Source organism: Misgurnus anguillicaudatus, chromosome 16 (genome assembly GCF_027580225.2).
Source record: "Misgurnus anguillicaudatus chromosome 16, ASM2758022v2, whole genome shotgun sequence".
NCBI classification, from domain to species: domain Eukaryota; kingdom Metazoa; phylum Chordata; class Actinopteri; order Cypriniformes; family Cobitidae; genus Misgurnus; species Misgurnus anguillicaudatus.
The window spans coordinates 20,496,051-20,514,547 of record NC_073352.2 but is presented as its reverse complement, the minus strand read 5'-3'; the positions used below and the strand labels follow the sequence as shown (position 1 = coordinate 20,514,547).

The 18,497-nt window shown below is 38.4% G+C and overlaps 1 protein-coding gene across 6 annotated transcripts in view; it reads right to left on the bottom strand.

Annotated features, from left to right (window-relative positions):
- The window catches only part of LOC129422919 (teneurin-3), a 148,377-nt gene that overhangs the window by 6,020 nt on the left and 123,860 nt on the right, over nt 1-18,497 (bottom strand). For all 6 annotated transcript variants that reach the window (XM_073854329.1, XM_073854328.1, XM_073854330.1 and 3 more), the window contains 8 exons: nt 14,235-14,484; nt 12,700-12,720; nt 11,400-11,632; nt 10,109-10,263; nt 6,881-7,761; nt 6,261-6,436; nt 3,225-3,460; nt 2,382-2,678 (listed from right to left, as the gene is read on the bottom strand). In XM_073854329.1, the coding sequence (XP_073710430.1) occupies nt 2,382-2,678; nt 3,225-3,460; nt 6,261-6,436; nt 6,881-7,761; nt 10,109-10,263; nt 11,400-11,632; nt 12,700-12,720; nt 14,235-14,484 (2,249 nt within the window). The remainder of the gene's footprint in view (nt 1-2,381; nt 2,679-3,224; nt 3,461-6,260; nt 6,437-6,880; nt 7,762-10,108; nt 10,264-11,399; nt 11,633-12,699; nt 12,721-14,234; nt 14,485-18,497) is intronic.

Here is an 18,497-nt window from a genome sequence, read left to right as displayed (position 1 = left end):
CGTTTCATCCCATATTTTTTTTCTCTGCTTATAAAATCTTAAATATGGGTATTTTTCTTTAAAATATATATTTTTAGCAAAAAGCTGAAATAATTGCATTTTTGTGAAGGAATTTTGTTAGAGATCAGATTCAGAACGATTATCACAACATACACAGAGTTTAAAATTAGTAAATTACATTTGGGCTTTAGTTTTTTTATAAATTGGGAACTGTGCGGTATTGCAGATTAACATAAAAATTAACCAGAAACACGTTTTTTTTAATGCAAATGTTTTCTCTTAATTGACGACATAACTCATTAATGGCGGGGAAAGAGTTAATGACTACTTAGAGCAGGGGTGCCCAAACTTTTGCCTACCAAGGGCCAAAAATCAAACCTGACTAAAGTAAATGTTACTGTGTTATGTTAAAATTAAAGTTGCCCTAATTCTCCTAATTTATAATTTTCTAATATTAAAAAACAAATAAGCAACCACTACTCTGTTTATGCGTAACTAATGCCGTTTTATTTATTAAAAAAAGAAATCATTTTGTCAATCACTTAAAAATGTCCTTTTGTCTGTGTGTCACTGCCTCGACCTCTCCATTATTAGCCTATAGTACTCGAGTTTGTTTAGTTTCGTGATGCATGCTATACACCTTCAAGTATGCATGTACACTAAAAATATATTCACTTTAATCCCTTGCATTGTATTGTACATTTTTGTAATGTACAAATAAAACAAAAAAATTTACATTTTAGAAATGTTTAATTAGAAATACATCTGCATCAATGACGTTTATCCTTTTTCCTTATCTCACGTGGCTTGACGGGCCAAATTAAAGGTCATTGTTTGTGCACCTCTGATTTAGAGCACTGCAGTTTTTTTTGTGATTGTAATCATTGATCGTGCGGCATGTTTTCTTAAAAATGCGATTGAATATGCGGGATATTTATGCAGTTTTAACAATGAAATTGCGAGAACGTCCCAAAATTCCGGGAACTTGCAAAAACTGCGTGAACTTGCAAAAACTGTTTGCAGCTTTTCCTTGATGTTCACGTCGCGTAATTACGTCACTTCCTAACATTCCCATGACAACAGGGGACATGGCTGCGCATGTGTGAAGTAAATGCAACATTTTCAACTTTCTGCTAAGATATATATTACTTTTTCTACGAAATTATGAAATCATGCAAGCCCCGCATATTTTGCAAGCAGAAATCTGCAATTCATGTGTGAAAGTGCGACATATTTAAAAAATGCTGCCCTGCATAAATATGCAGACTTTGGCTGATTATGCATTGAATCATGCGACCACATAATCACGTTTTTCTGGAGGGACTCGCATTGGGATCACTAAATGAGGGCGTAATGTATTTATTTTATAAAAACCTCAATTTTGACCAAAATCAGCATTTACTTTCTTTTGGCTGTAGCTCAAAATTCCGACTCATTTTGCCAACATGGGTCACATATGTTTAATATACTGTATTAATAAAAACTATAATATGCTATCAGTAATGTTAATCTGCATTTACAACCCCGAATAATAACTATTTGTGTCCTCACTTTTGACACACCTCCTACAGCATTGTTCCTGCCTTTTGTTTACACAGGACGCAGAAATGTTACTAGGACCTCTTTACAAGAGGGATCCCAGAATCAATTCCAGGACATGTTTGCGTTACACAAAAGGCACTCTGGCAATATTTCGGTTCAATGCGCTGTGTAAAAAGGGCTCTGTTGATATATACATAGTGTTTGTTGTTTAAGAACAAACACTGTACATATTCAAACAGATCTTTTTTTTACCCTTGCAGTACATACAAGCAGAGACGTGTCAGATGTTTAAATTGTGTGTGGCAATTCATTCACAATAGAGGCTGAGTGAAGTTATGAGTTTTTACCGACACTGAGGATCCAGTGGAGTTATGAGGTTTAGTCCGTTTTTTTAATATCTTTCAATGGCTAAATATTTGCAAAACAGACAAAGAGTGACCAAAATTAAAGATTTAGAAAAGGTTTCCACCTGAAAGTGTTTATATTCAAGGTAAAAGGAAGAATTTTTTTTTTTTCCTGAATGTCAAAATGGCTATTTTCTATTTAATGGTGCTCCTAAAACTGTTATCGCATGGTGCTAGCATTTCCAAAGTCATGAGTTTAATTTCTAAGGAACTTTATGGACTGATAAAATGTCATCAAAAATTATTCATATAGATGGCCATGATGGAGGTTAACAGCCACTGCTTGTATATTCACACCTTTCTAGTATCATGAGGATAAATAAATGATCCCTTTAATATGTCTCAGATAGCTAATGCAAAAAAATTGCAATAACATATTTCTTACAATTGGCAAAAGGTCACATACATCAATAAAACTATTTACACCAATTTTACCTTCTCCAGATACGTGTAGCTCCAGGTCTTCCCATCAGGGAACGTTCTAGACAGCAGACGATCTTGTCCATCATACTCAACTTTCTCTGAGACCGAACCCCAGTGAATGGCACTCAACTGCCCATTGCTATTGCGAGTGAGGTTGACAGGCAGCAACTTGCTACTTGGCATCCAGAGACTGGGCTGACCTGCCGTGTCATAACCAATCTTCAGAAGAAATTTACGGTGATCATCATAGATCTTTTCAATCCTCAGCGCTCGGTCATAATCAACAGACAAAATGTTCCGTCCATTTACCTTTAAGTGCGGGTGGAAAGAAGACACAAAATTGGTATAGCAACAGCGAATTGGCAGAAAATTGTCTAAAAATGGCATTTTTTTCCCCTGCTGCCTGAGCCTTGGCTGATACCAAAAACGTTTGACTGATATTCTTTGTGTGAGTCTCTTGATTAATAGTCTTTTCAAAACTTCATAAAACCAAGACACTCAGGCACTTGTTCAAACTATTAAATCATCCACAAATCTATTAAACATCAATTTTAAAACAGATTTGTTTTGCGGTAGTTAAACTGTCATATATTCTTAGCACCGGTGGGTCTGATCTTGATGCTGCAATCATTTCATTCTCTAGAACAGTATAGCAAGAAACTTGCCTGATCATTTTAAATTACACAAGGTCAGTTTAACTTCAAGTATGAGTCAGAAGCTTCAAGTTACAATAATTTTACATACTGTACCTACGTATAAAAGATTAGTCTCTGGTTTCTTTCTTTCTTTAATACATTTTCACCCTAATTTAATATCATTTTTCTTTCCCTTTCATAATAAAACTTCAGTACTTACTCGTAACTTGCGTCCGAACACTGTGACCTTCGTACGCGTCTGTTCTTTGCGAAAGCGCCACTCCACCAGGTTCTGTCCACTGTCATCGGGTAGTGTCATGTTTCTACAGGCCAATGTAGGGGAGGACGCTCCTGACAAAATATGTGGCTCAGTTTGGTAGTGTGTGTTCATTCCATTTGCATACAGGATCCAGAACGAGTGGTCATAACCAATCACATAGTTATTCTTGAGCTGATCTGCAAAATATTAAATATAGCAGAGATGACATAATGCAGTACATATTGGCCTCGTACACATTACAAACTTTCGGGACACCCGCATTTAAATGCGGGAGTGAATCCCCTAAATGTCGTACGAAACAAGACTCACTCCCGAAAATGTGATGATTGAGATAACCATAGAAACGTTCTGCCGTCTCGCGTGCTTATCACTCACAGCTTTGACCAAAATAATTTAACAGCATTATGTCTTGCAATAAACCTCTGTCTTGGTGTTGTGCACTGTACGCATTTTTGAGGCTGCTCCACAGCGGGCTGTCTTGTAGTGTTGCCAGGTCCTCGTCTTTATTGTAAGTACATACCGTTTTGGCACATAACCATTAAGGCTTCTGGCTCATGAAGCGATCAAGATTTTGGTGTTAATAAAGTGTGAAGGTGCCGGTCCCAATATTTTGATCTTTGAGGTAAAGCATTTGGATTTATTTCGGTTTATTGTTGGATTTTTCTTGTTCGCTATTTTTCAGCAAACGCTCGTGCCTATGCAATTTTCTGCACTGCGCATAGAAAATACTTTTTCCCCTTCTAAGCATTAATTTTTTCAGAAGAGAGATCTGTCATGTCCATGATGCATGGATAAACACTTTATTAACTACTAGTTGTTCAGTTCGGTTATGTACACACTATAACTGTAAATGCGGTTGTCACTACCTGCATTTTGCGGGAGTTAATTCGGTTGTAGAATGCGGTTGTCAGTCCCGTAAATTACTGAATTGTGTGTGTACAGAACAGGATTAAGCATTAAAAGATGAAGTGACAACCGAATTAATATGCAGTGTGTACGGGACCAATGATGTGCAGAACACTCTATGGGTGGGACAAGGATTAGGCTTAAATCTGGTTTAAATCAAGGTTTATTTAATAATTTCTTTTTTTTCCTTTTAAATGCCGTACCAGCTTCTAGGGCTATATTCATGGCGAGAATAAAGTGTAAATAAGTAAAGGGAGACTAAAAAAATGTTTACAATTTATTTCCTCTAAAAATCTTAGAACCATGTTTGAATTTGCGTTTGGAAAGTATCAACACAGTAAAAAAGGTTTCTCACAAAGGCAGATGTAATACAATCTAGAAGGATATGTTTAATGGCCAATGGATTCTGACAAGATTAAAGGAATAGTCTACTCATTTTCAATATTAAAATATGTTATTACCTTAACTAAGAATTGTTGATACATCCCTCTATCATCTGTGTGCATGCACGTAAGCGCTGGAGCGCGCTGCGACGCTTCGATAGCATTTAGCTTAGCCCCATTCATTCAATGGTACCATTCAGAGATAAAGTTAGAAGTGACCAAACACATCAACGTTTTTCCTATTTAAGACGAGTAGTTATACGAGAAAGTTTGGTGGTACAAAATAAAACGTAGCGCTTTTCTAAGCGGGTTTAAAAGAGGAACTATATTTTATGGCGTAATAGCACTTTTGGGAGTACTTCGACTTGGCGCAGTAACACCCTCCCTCTCCCATTATGAGAGTGAGAAGGGGAGCGGACTTTTCAGGCGAGTCGAAGTACTCCCAAAAGTGCTATTACGCCATAAAATATAGTTCCTCTTTTAAATCCGCTTAGAAAAGCGCTACGTTTTATTTTGTACCACCAAACTTTCTCGTATAACTACTCGTCTTAAATAGGAAAAACGTTGATGTGTTTGGTCACTTCTAACTTTATCTCTAAATGGTACCATTGAATGAATGGGGCTAAGCTAAATGCTATCGAAGCGTCGCAGTGCGCTCCAGCACTTACGTGCACGCACACAGATGATAGAGGGATGTATCAACAATTCTTAGTTAAGGTAATATCATATATTTAACAGTTTGGATGATTTTCTCACATCAGGATTTATTTAATTTAATAATTTTGTTGCACCAAACTTTAAATCTTGCTTAATAATAAACAGGGTTACATTTAAATTGTCATTTTGATCCAGGTTTAAATTTTACAGTGAACCTAGATCATCTTTAATCCTGTTGCTCCATAGGCCTACTTTAAACTCAATTAGGGATAAACTTTATCTTGCATTTGAGGAGGTTTAAAAAAAAAATTCTACAATTAGATGTGTGACTAAATGATCAGAAACAGACACCACAACTGTATACTGCACTTCTCCTGTCATGCGTGCTCCAGTCAGCAACAGACACGATGGCGCTTCATGACAAATGCGTCGACACATCTTGTTCTTTAAGTCACAATATCTGAGCTTCGCAATATATCCTGCCACACTGCTCCGTTAATCAATACAATAGATTGTTAAAACATTGTCAAGTTTTTATTTTGAATCAGCCCTTTAGATTAGCGATGTATGTAATGATTTATAATACAAAAATTAAATTTCCTTCGCATGCATAAACTTTTTATTACCCTTTTTGAATGACAATGTTAACATTGTTGCTGTTTAATTACATCTGCAAATTCATCATGGCAGACAAAATATTTATACTTTAAAATAAATGTACAGTACATTCAATACCCTGCAGTATATAATGATGTGCAAAACACTGTATGGGTGGGTTGCACCAACAAGCGTACTGTACAGACAGCAGATGGTTTTAATACAAGTTAAAGTTTTACGTAATCTAAGATTTGTTAATCTGTGTTTTAATTTAAGTGGTGCAACACAACTCAAATTAAACTGAGATCAACAAATCCTAGATTAGCTCTAAACTCAGTTTAATTTCATCCTTGTTGGTGCAACCCACCCTAAATGTGATAATACTTCAAATTTAGCATTCTGTATTGTTTGTTTAGAGAATGTATAAGGTTACCTTGTTGTAACGTCAGTACACTTTGAATTGCTGACTGGTTTGTAGTCATCGTTGAAGCTTCATCTCTTTCAAAACTTTCTCGTTCTACTGTAGAGACACTCTCCATGTCATACGCCAGGCTGGTCACCACTCCGGTAGGAAAAGTTACGTTTGTCAGTCGCCCTTCTGTGTCATAGCTATGAGAATAAGAGATGGTAGCATAAAGAATGCATTTTTAAACTGTCAACACAATGCAATCTAAATATTTCATTGAATAATAAAAAAACACAATTTACTTTTCTCCTCAGATTTGTCACACATGCATGAGTAAACCACAAACACTGACATAAAACATAAAAAAACAAATTAAAATAAATATATAGACTTCTACATTTTTACATGCAAGTAGTCCGTGCAAAATCACTGCCACCTGAAGTGTTGTAAATGCTATTAGAAAAATACTATATGATTGCTTGGCTGTCCTGGGTGGTTTTTAATGCACTGGTATTTATTTGGTTGCTACAATGGCTCTATATGCATTTATGATATTTTAGATAGTTGGTTTAAGGTGCATTAAACCAATAGTGATGCTTTGTAGACAAAGGGTAAGTACAGTATGACTAAGAAGCTTAATATCTTACTCATAAAACGTTGTCCATCCATTGGCAATACTCTTGGTTGCCAGGAGACCACTGTTGCCATGGTAAGTTAGCAGCACATGTTCACGCCCCTGTGTGCCTAGGGTCTTTAGCCCACCACTTGAGCCTACAGTTAGCCAAATAACCTGGTTGTCAGGTGCAACGATGCGGACTGGAAGTCGACTTGTGTCCCTGCGAATTCGCAGAGTGTTTCCATGGCTGTCAGCCACTAGGGTCAGATCTCCCTCATTGCTATAGCTGAAGTTATATTTGTAGTCTCCAGTGATCAGGTTGACAGTATACTGGTGCGTTCCATTACTGTCAAACATGTAGAGTTCCTGCTCGGCGGACGAGGCCACTTCATACAAGCCCATGCTGTTAAGTGCCGGCCTGTTTTTTCCGATCAAGCGAATTCGAATGTTCCCCAGGTCCGCGACGTACAGAGTGCCATCAGGAGCAGCGACGAGAGAGGACGGCCCGTTGAGCCGAGCATCTTTTGCAAAGCCGTCTCCGGTTAGGTAACAATCACAGTTGACGTCCGTCTTGCAGTCGCAATCTGAAGGCGCTCCCGCCAGGTGAGTGATCTCGCCATCTGCCGCCACACTGCGTATGCGGCTCATCTTCCTCTCATCTGTCTCCACGATGTGCAGCACTCCACTGAAGGAGACAGCAATTGCGCTGGGGGATTCCAGATGGGTGTGCGTGGCTCGCTGTGTTTTTGTCACTGAGATGTCTGTAGATGGCATAGGGCAGTGCAGGGGTCTGCCCGCTGCCACGCTGACCTGCCCCTCTTCAGTGACCCGCAAAACCACACTGCCATCCAGCACATAGAGCGAGTTATCCATCGGACTGACAGTCAAGTCCGTCGGCCACTCCAAAGACACCTAAAGAAAGTTAAAGAGAGGAAATAATGCAGCTTTTGTTCATAACTGTTCTCTTAGACCAAATGTAGCCTTTAAATGTGTACGATGTTGACTTATAAATGTGACTGGATACAGCACAAACAAACAACCATTAGATAAAAAGATTTTTAGAATATTTATTTATTTGAAAGTAGGGGAGAGCGGGGTATGTTGTCACACTTTTCACACTGTCTAACATTTACTGAGCACCATACATCAAAATGGTATAAATCTCATACCAAATGAAAGAAGGAAGTCTTGGGCACATATGTTGTATTCATAACATCTTTATATCTTATCTCATTACAGAGTTGTAGACTGTTGAATAGTGACTGTGCACTTGTGACAATTTGCCCCATCGGAGGGTAAGTTGTCACACTAGGGCGGGTAAGTTGTCACACTAGATTATCTAAAAATAAGAACACAACTACTTAATTGTGAATATTGATTTTAATTTTTAAACTCAAACCAAACTGGAAATATAAACATCCGTGCCTGGAGAATCTGGAAAAACAATTATTTCAATCCAAATAATGCACATTTCAATTAAGTGGCAAGACCACTTTACTTTGAACTTTGGTTCAAATGTTCTATGGCTTTCACATAAAACCAGATAACTGAATGGAACGCTGCAGATAACTTGCTTAACTTAACATGTTTAACCTCTGAACAAAACAGATGCCCTGTATGACTAATAGGACTCATCTCCAGAATCACAATTCTGACACACATAAATTGCCTGGCCTGAGGTGCAAGCATCATGGGCCCAATTGTTGCATTTTACACATTTTACCCAGGTCTCCTTTGGACGACTCTTTGAAAATGGCTCTACACAGACGAGGCAGAAGCACTCTTCATCATCTGATGATGACTCTTGCATGATTTTTCTTCTTTTAGCTGCCTTGTTTTTCATAGGTCCAGATTTCTGCTTCCCTTTCTTTTGAAACAGCTTTTTGCTAGATTGAGGCTTATTCTTTTCTATATCATGTTTTCTGAGCATGTTCGATGTGTTTGTTTGTACAGGGGCAAGTTGTCAGATGTGACGACTTGCCCCAAAGTCATTGAGACAACTTGCCCCATACTTACTTGTGTGCTAATGTTGTCTAAATCTCAAGTTTAGCTCATCATATCACTTTAGCTAAAGTATCAAAAGACACTTTACGGTCTCCTCTATTTTGTGCAAAATAATCATTTTAAACATTCACACCTAACAAAGTTGTATTGCATAAAATGTAAAGTGATTTTTTTTTACTTTTTAAGCAGAAAAATAAGAAAATTGTGCTAACCTCAGATTACAGTGATCTTGACCACATGTGAACAGGAAGTTCACTATAGAAGAAGTCACATAAAGTGGCTATTTGATTTTTGAGATAGAGCCTCTAGTGTTGGAGTTATTAACAGTGTGACAACTTACCCGTGTGACAACTTACCCCGCTCTCCCCTATCATGATCAAGTACGCAGGTGTGTTATAGTCAACATTTTATGATCCTGGTAAAAAGATTTCTGCTTTTTTCAGCCTTTTGACAATGTTCAATATATTATATCATTTTTCAATCTATTTTATTAAGATACAAACAGAAAATGCAGGAAATATGTACAAAAAAAAATAATTTTCAGGACTAAATGTCTTCTTTAGGCATCGTCAGTGTTTAGTGTGACCTCTCATGGCACTTAACACATCTTGAGCATTTTTGAGCAGAATTAATAAAAAAATGAATATCTTTAAAATTAGAAATTAGGATTTAATTTTATTAAGGTTTAAGAGATCCTGCAGTTTCCTGCTATTGCTCAAGTGAACAGGGAGTTTACCCTAAAAATTAATACATCAGTTTACAGTTTTATACAGTTTTTAATACTATATACACTTTTCCTGTATTTTCTGGACGTATTCTATTAAAGAGACCAAGAAACAATTATATATGATCACTATAACATTCTGGCATAGTGGCCTAAGACTTTTGCACAGTACTGTATATATATATATATATATATATATATATATATATATATATATATATATATATATATATATATATATATATATATATATATATTTCAAAATATTTATGGATTTGCTCTAAAACATTTAGCTCTGCTGCAGTCAAGAGAAATATGACTAGTTTCGTTGCAAAACTACAAATAAAAAAAAATCTTGTTAAAAAAGTGAATGCACATTTTTTCCTGAAGGATCACAAGAATATTTAATCTTTTTATTCATATGCTCTTATATAAAACAGGTAGATTTTTTGTATCGTCAACTAATCAAATGTATCAAAAATATCTAAAATGTACCACCCTGAACTACTTCAAACTTTTTTCACTTGTCACCTGATGAACGTCCATCACCGAGTCACAGCTCAGGGGTCGAGCAGAGGCAAGGTCATTAGACCCCAGAAGGGTCGAAATGATGCCGCTCTTATCCACTTTACGGATCACAGTCCCGTCCACGAAGTAGATCAGCCCGTTCTTGTCAATGGCGATCCCTGGAGAGAAAAGAGCGGAGGAACGCAATTTGCGGGTCACACAGCTGTGCTCTCTGCTTGCCTGATCCAGGCAGCGGGTACATGTGTCGTGTTTGCCTTCCCATTATTCAGGTCACTGCAGAAAGCATTGCCCTCAATTATTCACATCTAGCTTCCCACTGCTGAATTATTTCTTAAGGAGAAAGTGGAATAGGATGTATTAGAGCATCCCTCCCTTTAAATTTTTCTCTCTCTCTCTTTCTTTACGTCTCTGCATGTCTGCTCAGGGTATTTGTCAAAAGCATGGGAAAGCATCAAACCCACTTTTAAACCCAAATTATCAAAGTGAGGGTTGCTATAGTAACTGCTTCTTGGTAAATGCGTGCCTAGCGGAGTGGTACCACAGAGGGTTTGTGTGGCTGACGAAAACACGGTAAAGTGAACTGACGGTTATGGCAGAAATCACAGTCCCACCTGGGGAAAATGCATGCATGTATGCACCAGTGCACCGTCATATAGCAGTGATGGCCTCAATGTGGATCTCAAATAAAAATGTCTATACGACCCACTAGAATACGTCCCAACTATTCAGTGCATTACATGCCTGTCTACGTTATGGTACAATGTAAAATATGATGCATATATCTATCATGCCGTACATCCATTCATGTGTAAATGACAGTGTTTTATTACAAAACTATAAAAACCGCCATTTTTCTGCATGGAGAGTTTATATGCTGAAATATGTTGTCAATATTCTGCAGACAGAAGTGACACTTTATAATTTAAGTCTGTGGAGTCACAAATCATTCAAAGCAGCTTCATCAATCTATTGTGTCTGGCTCAGTCAAATAATTTAGTGCCTATCCTGGGGCTGTCAGTTCCATTTCCCTCGTTGAAGCGCCAATCAAAAACCTCAGTACATAATACAGTGTTAAAAGCTTACAGTGCTTTGGGATGATCTTTCATGTCAATCAAAGTGCATTCTGTGCCTCAGACAATTCATTTCAATCACGTTAGATGTTGCAAAGTTTCAACCACCGCTGAGGAGTACTAACCTCTATTGCAACCACACCTCAGTCAATTTAAATATAGTATTGATAATCCCTCATTTTGCAACTGCATACCGCTGTCCGGATTCGTGGCTTCTGCAATACCTTTGGGTCCCGTGAGTAGAGCCTCCGTGGCCGGTCCTCCGTCTCCACAATGAGCTTCATCAAAAGGCAGACAGTGATCTCCTGTCCCCGCTACCACCTCTACGTTTTGCTGAGGCTCAGAGGTACCCGAGAGCACCCGCGGGCTGTAGATGCGCCTGGAGTTAGTGTCTGACACATACAGCTGCCCCGTCACCGGATCCGTGGCCAGGTAGTATCGGTGAGCAGGGTTGTTGCTTGGGTAGAGTCATACAAACGGCAGGAGTTATGAGAGAAGACATTAGTCTGCCGTCAAGCCAGACCAATGCGACTCATAAATTATTGGTTTGACATCGCAATTGAAGATGGCAGATGAAATGAGAGACTGATTAGAATATTAATATCATTAAATGCGTTCAGAGAATTGCAGCATGTTTTTTTCGAATCTATCAAAAGGGTGTAAGTCTGTGACAGATGGAGAAAGAAAAAAGATTGTGTGAAAGGGAAGTAAATGCGATGTGACTGAAACATATTCACGGAGGCTGTGATGACGACTTCAAGACTGCCAGATCGTTTCAATCATTTTGGTTCCCTTGCGGGAAAAGGTTCTCTGAGATGTGGTGATGATATGCATATCTTAATGACTGTCAACAACTGATGGCTTTTCATAACGCTATGCTTATTTGCATTCATTAATTCTGTCTTCTAATCAGCCTGCTACTTTTTGAATCTGCAGACGTGCCATTAGCAGCTAAATGACCACGCGGTGAGACTTTGTGCACGACGGTGTGGAGATCCCTGACCTTCTCCTCTGGGATTAAATCTTTTCGCTCTTTTATCAAAAGTGGTATTAAGAGTTTTTACACACACCACGTGTGAACTATTCAATCAATATCCCGTTTGAAATCCAATTCACACTCGGAGGCACTGGCCTGTGCGAAATCCAATTGTGAAAATGTGGAACAGTTGCACTTCTTCCAGCTAAAGGCCCCTAACATTGCATCATGTTTCAGGGTGACTAGTATGGCTGGAGTAAATCTTTAGAAAATGTGGACAAAATGTGGTTTGACATCTTCAGGCGTTCATAACAGCACAGGTTAATTTTCAGTGGATACCCTTTAGACATTAAATTTCATAATTTCAAATATTGTAATAAAAAATATGTCCTAAGGATCATGGGAAAGCCTGTGAGTGACAGTTCTGATCTGAAGAGTTATGTTTAATAACTTAAATTTAAAATCTTGTGCATAATACATGCAAGTATTTAAAAAAAAACACTCCTTCATGAATCTGGTGTCATGTAACAAGGTTTTGTGTGACTCACCTATGCCTGAAATCCTTATTTCTTTGGTGAGTTTGAAAAAAAAAGTAGAAAAAAAAACAGATGTGGTAAGACAAGGTAAAACAGTTTGGACCTATTCAATTTACTTTACTCTACATCTATATAAACCAGTGCTAAAACTTTGGGATCAGACCCCAAGTACAGTGCTTCAACCTCCTAAGACCAGGATTTCCACATACGTGGACATTACTTTTTTTTTTTTTTGAACCATGATACTTAATTCTGTGTAACTGGAACCTGTTGTACACAAACATGGGCAAATACACTGCTTTGTGTTCTAAGAAAAATATTTGGTTATTATATTTATTGGCTCTTCCAAACCCCAAAATAGCTGGTAGAAATCTGAAAAATAAAGACAAACCAAAACTCGGTTCTTAGGAGGTTAAACCAGCTGGTAAGTATTATTTTAACACAACCCAATGATACTTTTCTTTCTTAACAATGTATTACAGTTTTTTTTTGCAGATTTTATTTTATCTCTATTCTAACATCATCTACTGTATGTATATACAAGAATGTTAAATGCAAAGTAATTAAAATAGGCCAAACAGTAATAGCAGCTGAGACAAATCACCCTCAATCTGCAGGGTTCCCACACCTTAGTTAACTTCAAATTCAAGGACCTTTCAAGGACTTTCCAGGTCCAATACCTTCAAATTCAAGGACTAAATGTGGAGACACATTTCAAGTTAGAGCAAGGTTACATCGTGTTACCTTTTAAGATACATTGTTACAGTTCCCCTTCGAGGGAACTCACGCTGCATCACTGCGGTGACACTTTGGGGATGCCTCCAGGGGTAAGTGGGTCTGAATGTGTATATCAAATTTAACCAATGGTGAGGCTTAACGACAAAGACAGGATGACGCGGGAGCCAGGAAGTATATTGCTATCTGAAATATTGCCCAAGACGGCATTACAGGGATGCAGGAAGTATGGCAAGAGAGACGCAGCGTCTCGTTCCCTTCTCAGGAAACAACAGTTACATATGTAGCCCAAGACGTTTTCATGTGCCAAACACAACTATGCAAAAAAGCATTTTGGTATGAATCAACATTCGCATACAGAAGATATAAGCATTTAAAGGAAACAGTTTAGCACGTGTGCTTAAAAGCCCAGAAATTTTATGATATTGTCCTACACTACACAGGGAATAATATGGATTCTTTTTCCAGAAAACTTCTTGCATAAAATAGATTCAAGCACTTTTAATGACCTGTATCTATCTATCTATATCTATATCTATATATATATATTTTTTTTTTTCAAAAACTTCCTAGGGCCTTGAACCCCCCCCAGATTCACAAACTTTCAAGGACCTGTGGGAACCCTGAAACTGGGAAAAAGGCAGAGAATCAGAGTCATGTTTCTAAATCTGTCTGTTACATGTCTAACGCTTTGCAGAGAGACAATCTTTTAGAATCAGTTTTGACCTCTCTCCTCATTCTAAAGGCTTTGTTTGATGTCCATAATGCTGAATCATGAATAATGCTTGTAATCCCCCATCTCGTTCACTCACCTGAGCTCCATGACACTGCTCACATTGCCTGATGGATAGATGCGTCTGATGTAATTGAAGTCGCCAACATACAGGCTGCCATCGACACCCCATGTGAGAGCCACAGGAGCCAGCAGCTTGTTACCCTCTGCCTGGCCATTACAGCTGGGGCATGAGATGCTTCTGCGTCTGCCATTGCCCATAATGGTACTGATGACGGGTGGAAGCTTTGAGAGGAACACATTCTCACCATCTCCTTTATATAGAATACCTGAGAGAATCAGAGAGAAACCTTTAGTATTTTCGTTGTGATTTCAGTAATTTGATTTTCATATTCAAGATCCTTCGAGCAAACAGTGATGAGAATGCTTGAGAAATGCGGCATGTGGAAGTGAAAATGAAAATACCCCGCAGATGAGTGATATTCATCTTTATTGTTAAATACACCTTTGAAAAATGCAGTTGCAACATTTCAAAATAAATGAAAAGATTTGATATGCACTGCATGTTCTTTTTTATTCACGCCCTTTCATGAAAAACCAAAACATGCACACCGTAGATAATTGATGGTCTTGTATTTGGCCTCACAGTATTTGTCACCAGCGTGCTTTACAAGTTCAAAATGAGCTGTTTCAGCCTAAAATGTTAGAAAACAAAGTCAAAAGTAAAAAACAAATCTACCAACACCAGCTGCAGGTGCAATCGTGTTTTGAGATGAAAGCTAAGAAATGTTGTCTGTAATAGCAAGGTATGCGCGTATAATCTCACTCAAGATGAAAGGTCTTAGCATGGACATCATTATGAAAAGTGGCCACTATGAGCTGAAATCTTACTGATTTTTTGTTACTAACTCCCTTAAAGTGAAGTACCAATATGAAATAAAATGAAAATTAAGCTTCTCAGAGCTTCCATAGGAAACATTTCCATAAATATGGATAATTATACTTAAAACTTTAGAGACAAATCAAGCACTCCTTAAACAGTCTTTCGGGAAGAGTAGATTTAAGCAAAATGCCTCTCCTTTGGTTTTGTTATTGGCCTTGATTATTGTAGTTTTCCATGATAATCAATTAGGCTAAATGAGATTACGGTGACCACAGTCATCATGTGTCCTACACACAGGGAATTTCAGTACATAACTGAGAAATATTAATTAAACTACCCCATAGTAGTGCTATGTTGACAAAGTATGATTAAATTTTACATTTTGTAGTGTGTGTACTGTACTGTAGACCAAGAAAGAAGTATAAAATCCTCCCAGAGTCCCCCATCACTCTCTCAGTCCTCAGACATTAAATATATCAACTGGAGACATTTTGATCACCTCACTGGTGATTGTCTTCACTGCTGTGTCCCTATAGATCTCGTCTCCAAATCCAAAACCTTTGATCATTTCAATCACTTTAACACCGTTTTCAGTTCAAGATCGTGCAAAGAGCTTGGGTCATTACAGATAAATATTTCAGTCCTGTGAAAATTTAACTTGTTTCTTTTTGGGGTTGGCTTCAAAGAGGAACTTCAAAGAGAAGTGCCATGCCCTGGGCTATAAATTATTCATACTGAGCATCATGTTAGAGTTCCAACACTTGCTTTGGTCTATTAATCGCATCAATAACACTGCACTGAACTGCGCTCTCATTGGCTGCTCACAAGTGCTTTACATCAGTACCTAGCTACTTCAATGGTTACAAAATATTGCCTTTGCTTTTTAATTGGCTTAGAGGTTGAGTGTCATCTATAGGACTCTACAGTTGTTCTGAGCTTCCAACTCTTACATCTCGCGTGTCTGAATTTTTATATATTTTTTATTTTGGTGGGGTAAACAAGGCAAACTAGCAAAGGCACAGCAGGGATTGTGTTTGGTGACTGTCTGCAAAAGCGTGGTCTATTCAGAGACTGGATAACAGCCTGTGTTTTTCGCTTGATGTTGTGGCAGGCATGTACCGCTATAGTATGAATCCTGGCCGTCACTGTAGAAACTAATCAAGTGCATCCTGTGCCAAGCTTCACCGAGCACTCCTCTTTAGTGTGATAACTTTCATTTCAGCTGCAAATATGCAATACTGTCATCGGCTGATACCAGACGCTAATTCGCAAGGTGTTTAAATGACCCAAAACCCTCTGGCATTCTGAAACGTGTGTGAATTATGGCTAATGTCTTCCGTGTGCGACTAAGCAGGGTGCATGGCAATTTGTTCCTGCTTGATTAGGCTCTGCCATTGATTAATTGATTGAGAATGAAGACATGGTCAGAAGGGATCTTGTGAATGTCCGGCCCTATACAAGCCTCTTTTCTCATTCAAAACTCTACAATGTTCTGTTAAGGAAGAGGAATTGGTCTGGGTTGCTTTTAAGTGTGACTCCACAAAGCCATTGACCTTGATGACAAGACAAACCAATGACACTTTTCTCAATTGCCTGATTGCTGTGTTGCATTGCTCTGATCTCATTATGTACACAATGAGCTGCTGTTCAAATACAAGGAAAAAAAGAATGCACCCTTTCTGCTATGTTTTAAGAATCCTGTCCATGCAGGAAAGTTTAAATTGGTGTTCTTGCTATTGAAAAAATAATAAGTCTATATTTCTTAATATTACAAACCAATATGCTTACATCACCACCATGATCCTGGAGTGTTGGTGTGAGGTAGATGTACTGGCCAGTAGTTGTTTTATGATATTCTGGTCGCTAGATAGCCAGGGTTTCCTGCAGCACTTTGCAGTTCGGGCGGCCCGCCTAAGCTGGGAAACCCTACCGCCTTAAAGTCGCAATGAAATTGAAATGAAAAACTATATATATATTTTATATGAGCTTCATTATTTTAAAAAATGTGTGTGCTCATAATCTTTAATCAAAAATCCAAATCTCCTCCCCTCCTCAAAACGATCTCTCTTCACTTCCGGTCATAAGTATGGCAGGTGGGCGGGGTCCGGGAGAAGATCGCAGCGATTAGCAATTAGCAACACGACCCAACTTCAAACGATCCAATCAGATCTCGATGGACAAATTCAAATTCAGCCCTGCCTTATTTCATCTCAAAAGCCGTTTCATTCTGATATACGTCACCACGGGGAAAATAAGGCAATCGCTACTTCCGTTTCATGGTGACTTTAACTAGGTCGTCAAAAAAAAAATTAAATGTCGTTGCACAAAAGGCCGTCAAGAAAAGCGTGGACGGGTTTCACACCGTGAGCGGGCACGGGCGAAATGAGATAAAGACGTGGTCCGTCATGTCTGGAGGATAGCCAGTTGATAAAACACGTGTCCGTGAGAGCTGTAAGTGGACTTATATTTTGGTTTATTTAAGCCTGTTATTGTATTAGTCTATAGTTCTTGCAAAGTTAAAGTAAGTTAGCTGGTGATTTTGTTATTTGAGCAACCTGCTAGCTAGGTTTCAAGTGCCTGTTGATTAGATATAATTGTTGAGCGCTATGGCTCACGTTATTTAAAAAAAATGCGCTATCTATCATCGTTCGCCAGACGTTCTACAACATCTGCTTTGGTTTGTTTATTAAAGGACAAGTTGGGTATTTTACACTTAAAGCCCTGTTTTCAGATTGTTTATGATGAAATAGAATGGTTTTGACTGAAATTTCGACATATGCGGCTGCCCAGAGAATTTTTGGGTGTTTGTGTTTCAGCTCCTACCTTTACAATGGGTTTAATGGTGCACTGGAACAATCCTTCCTAAAATGCATTAAACTTTCGTTTACAAAGACGTGAACTCACCGAGTGGTCAGGGGTGTTCACTGGTATGCTCACACAAAAATCGCTGCAAAATACGCATTCCAACAGGTTTTATCGTAGTTTTGCCAACTCTATTGACTTGTATTAGTTGTGCTGTGAGGTACGGTATTACTCCGCGCCGGGAACTTTGTTTCTATTCTTGCAATTGGCAATGGCGGATTAGCGCCACCAACTGGGCTGGAGTGTCTATTATTCAAGCTCTAAGCGGAAGAATGTACGGGTGTGGGACGTTTGGAAAAATAGGTCCACAAGTTAACAACGAATGCTAAAACAGCTGTTGGAAAGCATCTTTTAACGCGATTTTTGTGTGAGCATATCATTGAACACCCCTGACCACGTCTTTGTAAACGAAAGTTCAATGCATTCCAAAAAGGATTGTTCCAGTGCACCACCAAACCCACCGCAGAGGTAGGAACTGAAACACAAACACCCAAAAAGTCTCGGGGCAGCCGCAAATGTCGAAATCCCAGTCAAAACCGTTCCACCTCATCACAAACAATCCGAAAACAGGGCTTTAAGTGTAAAACACCAAACTTG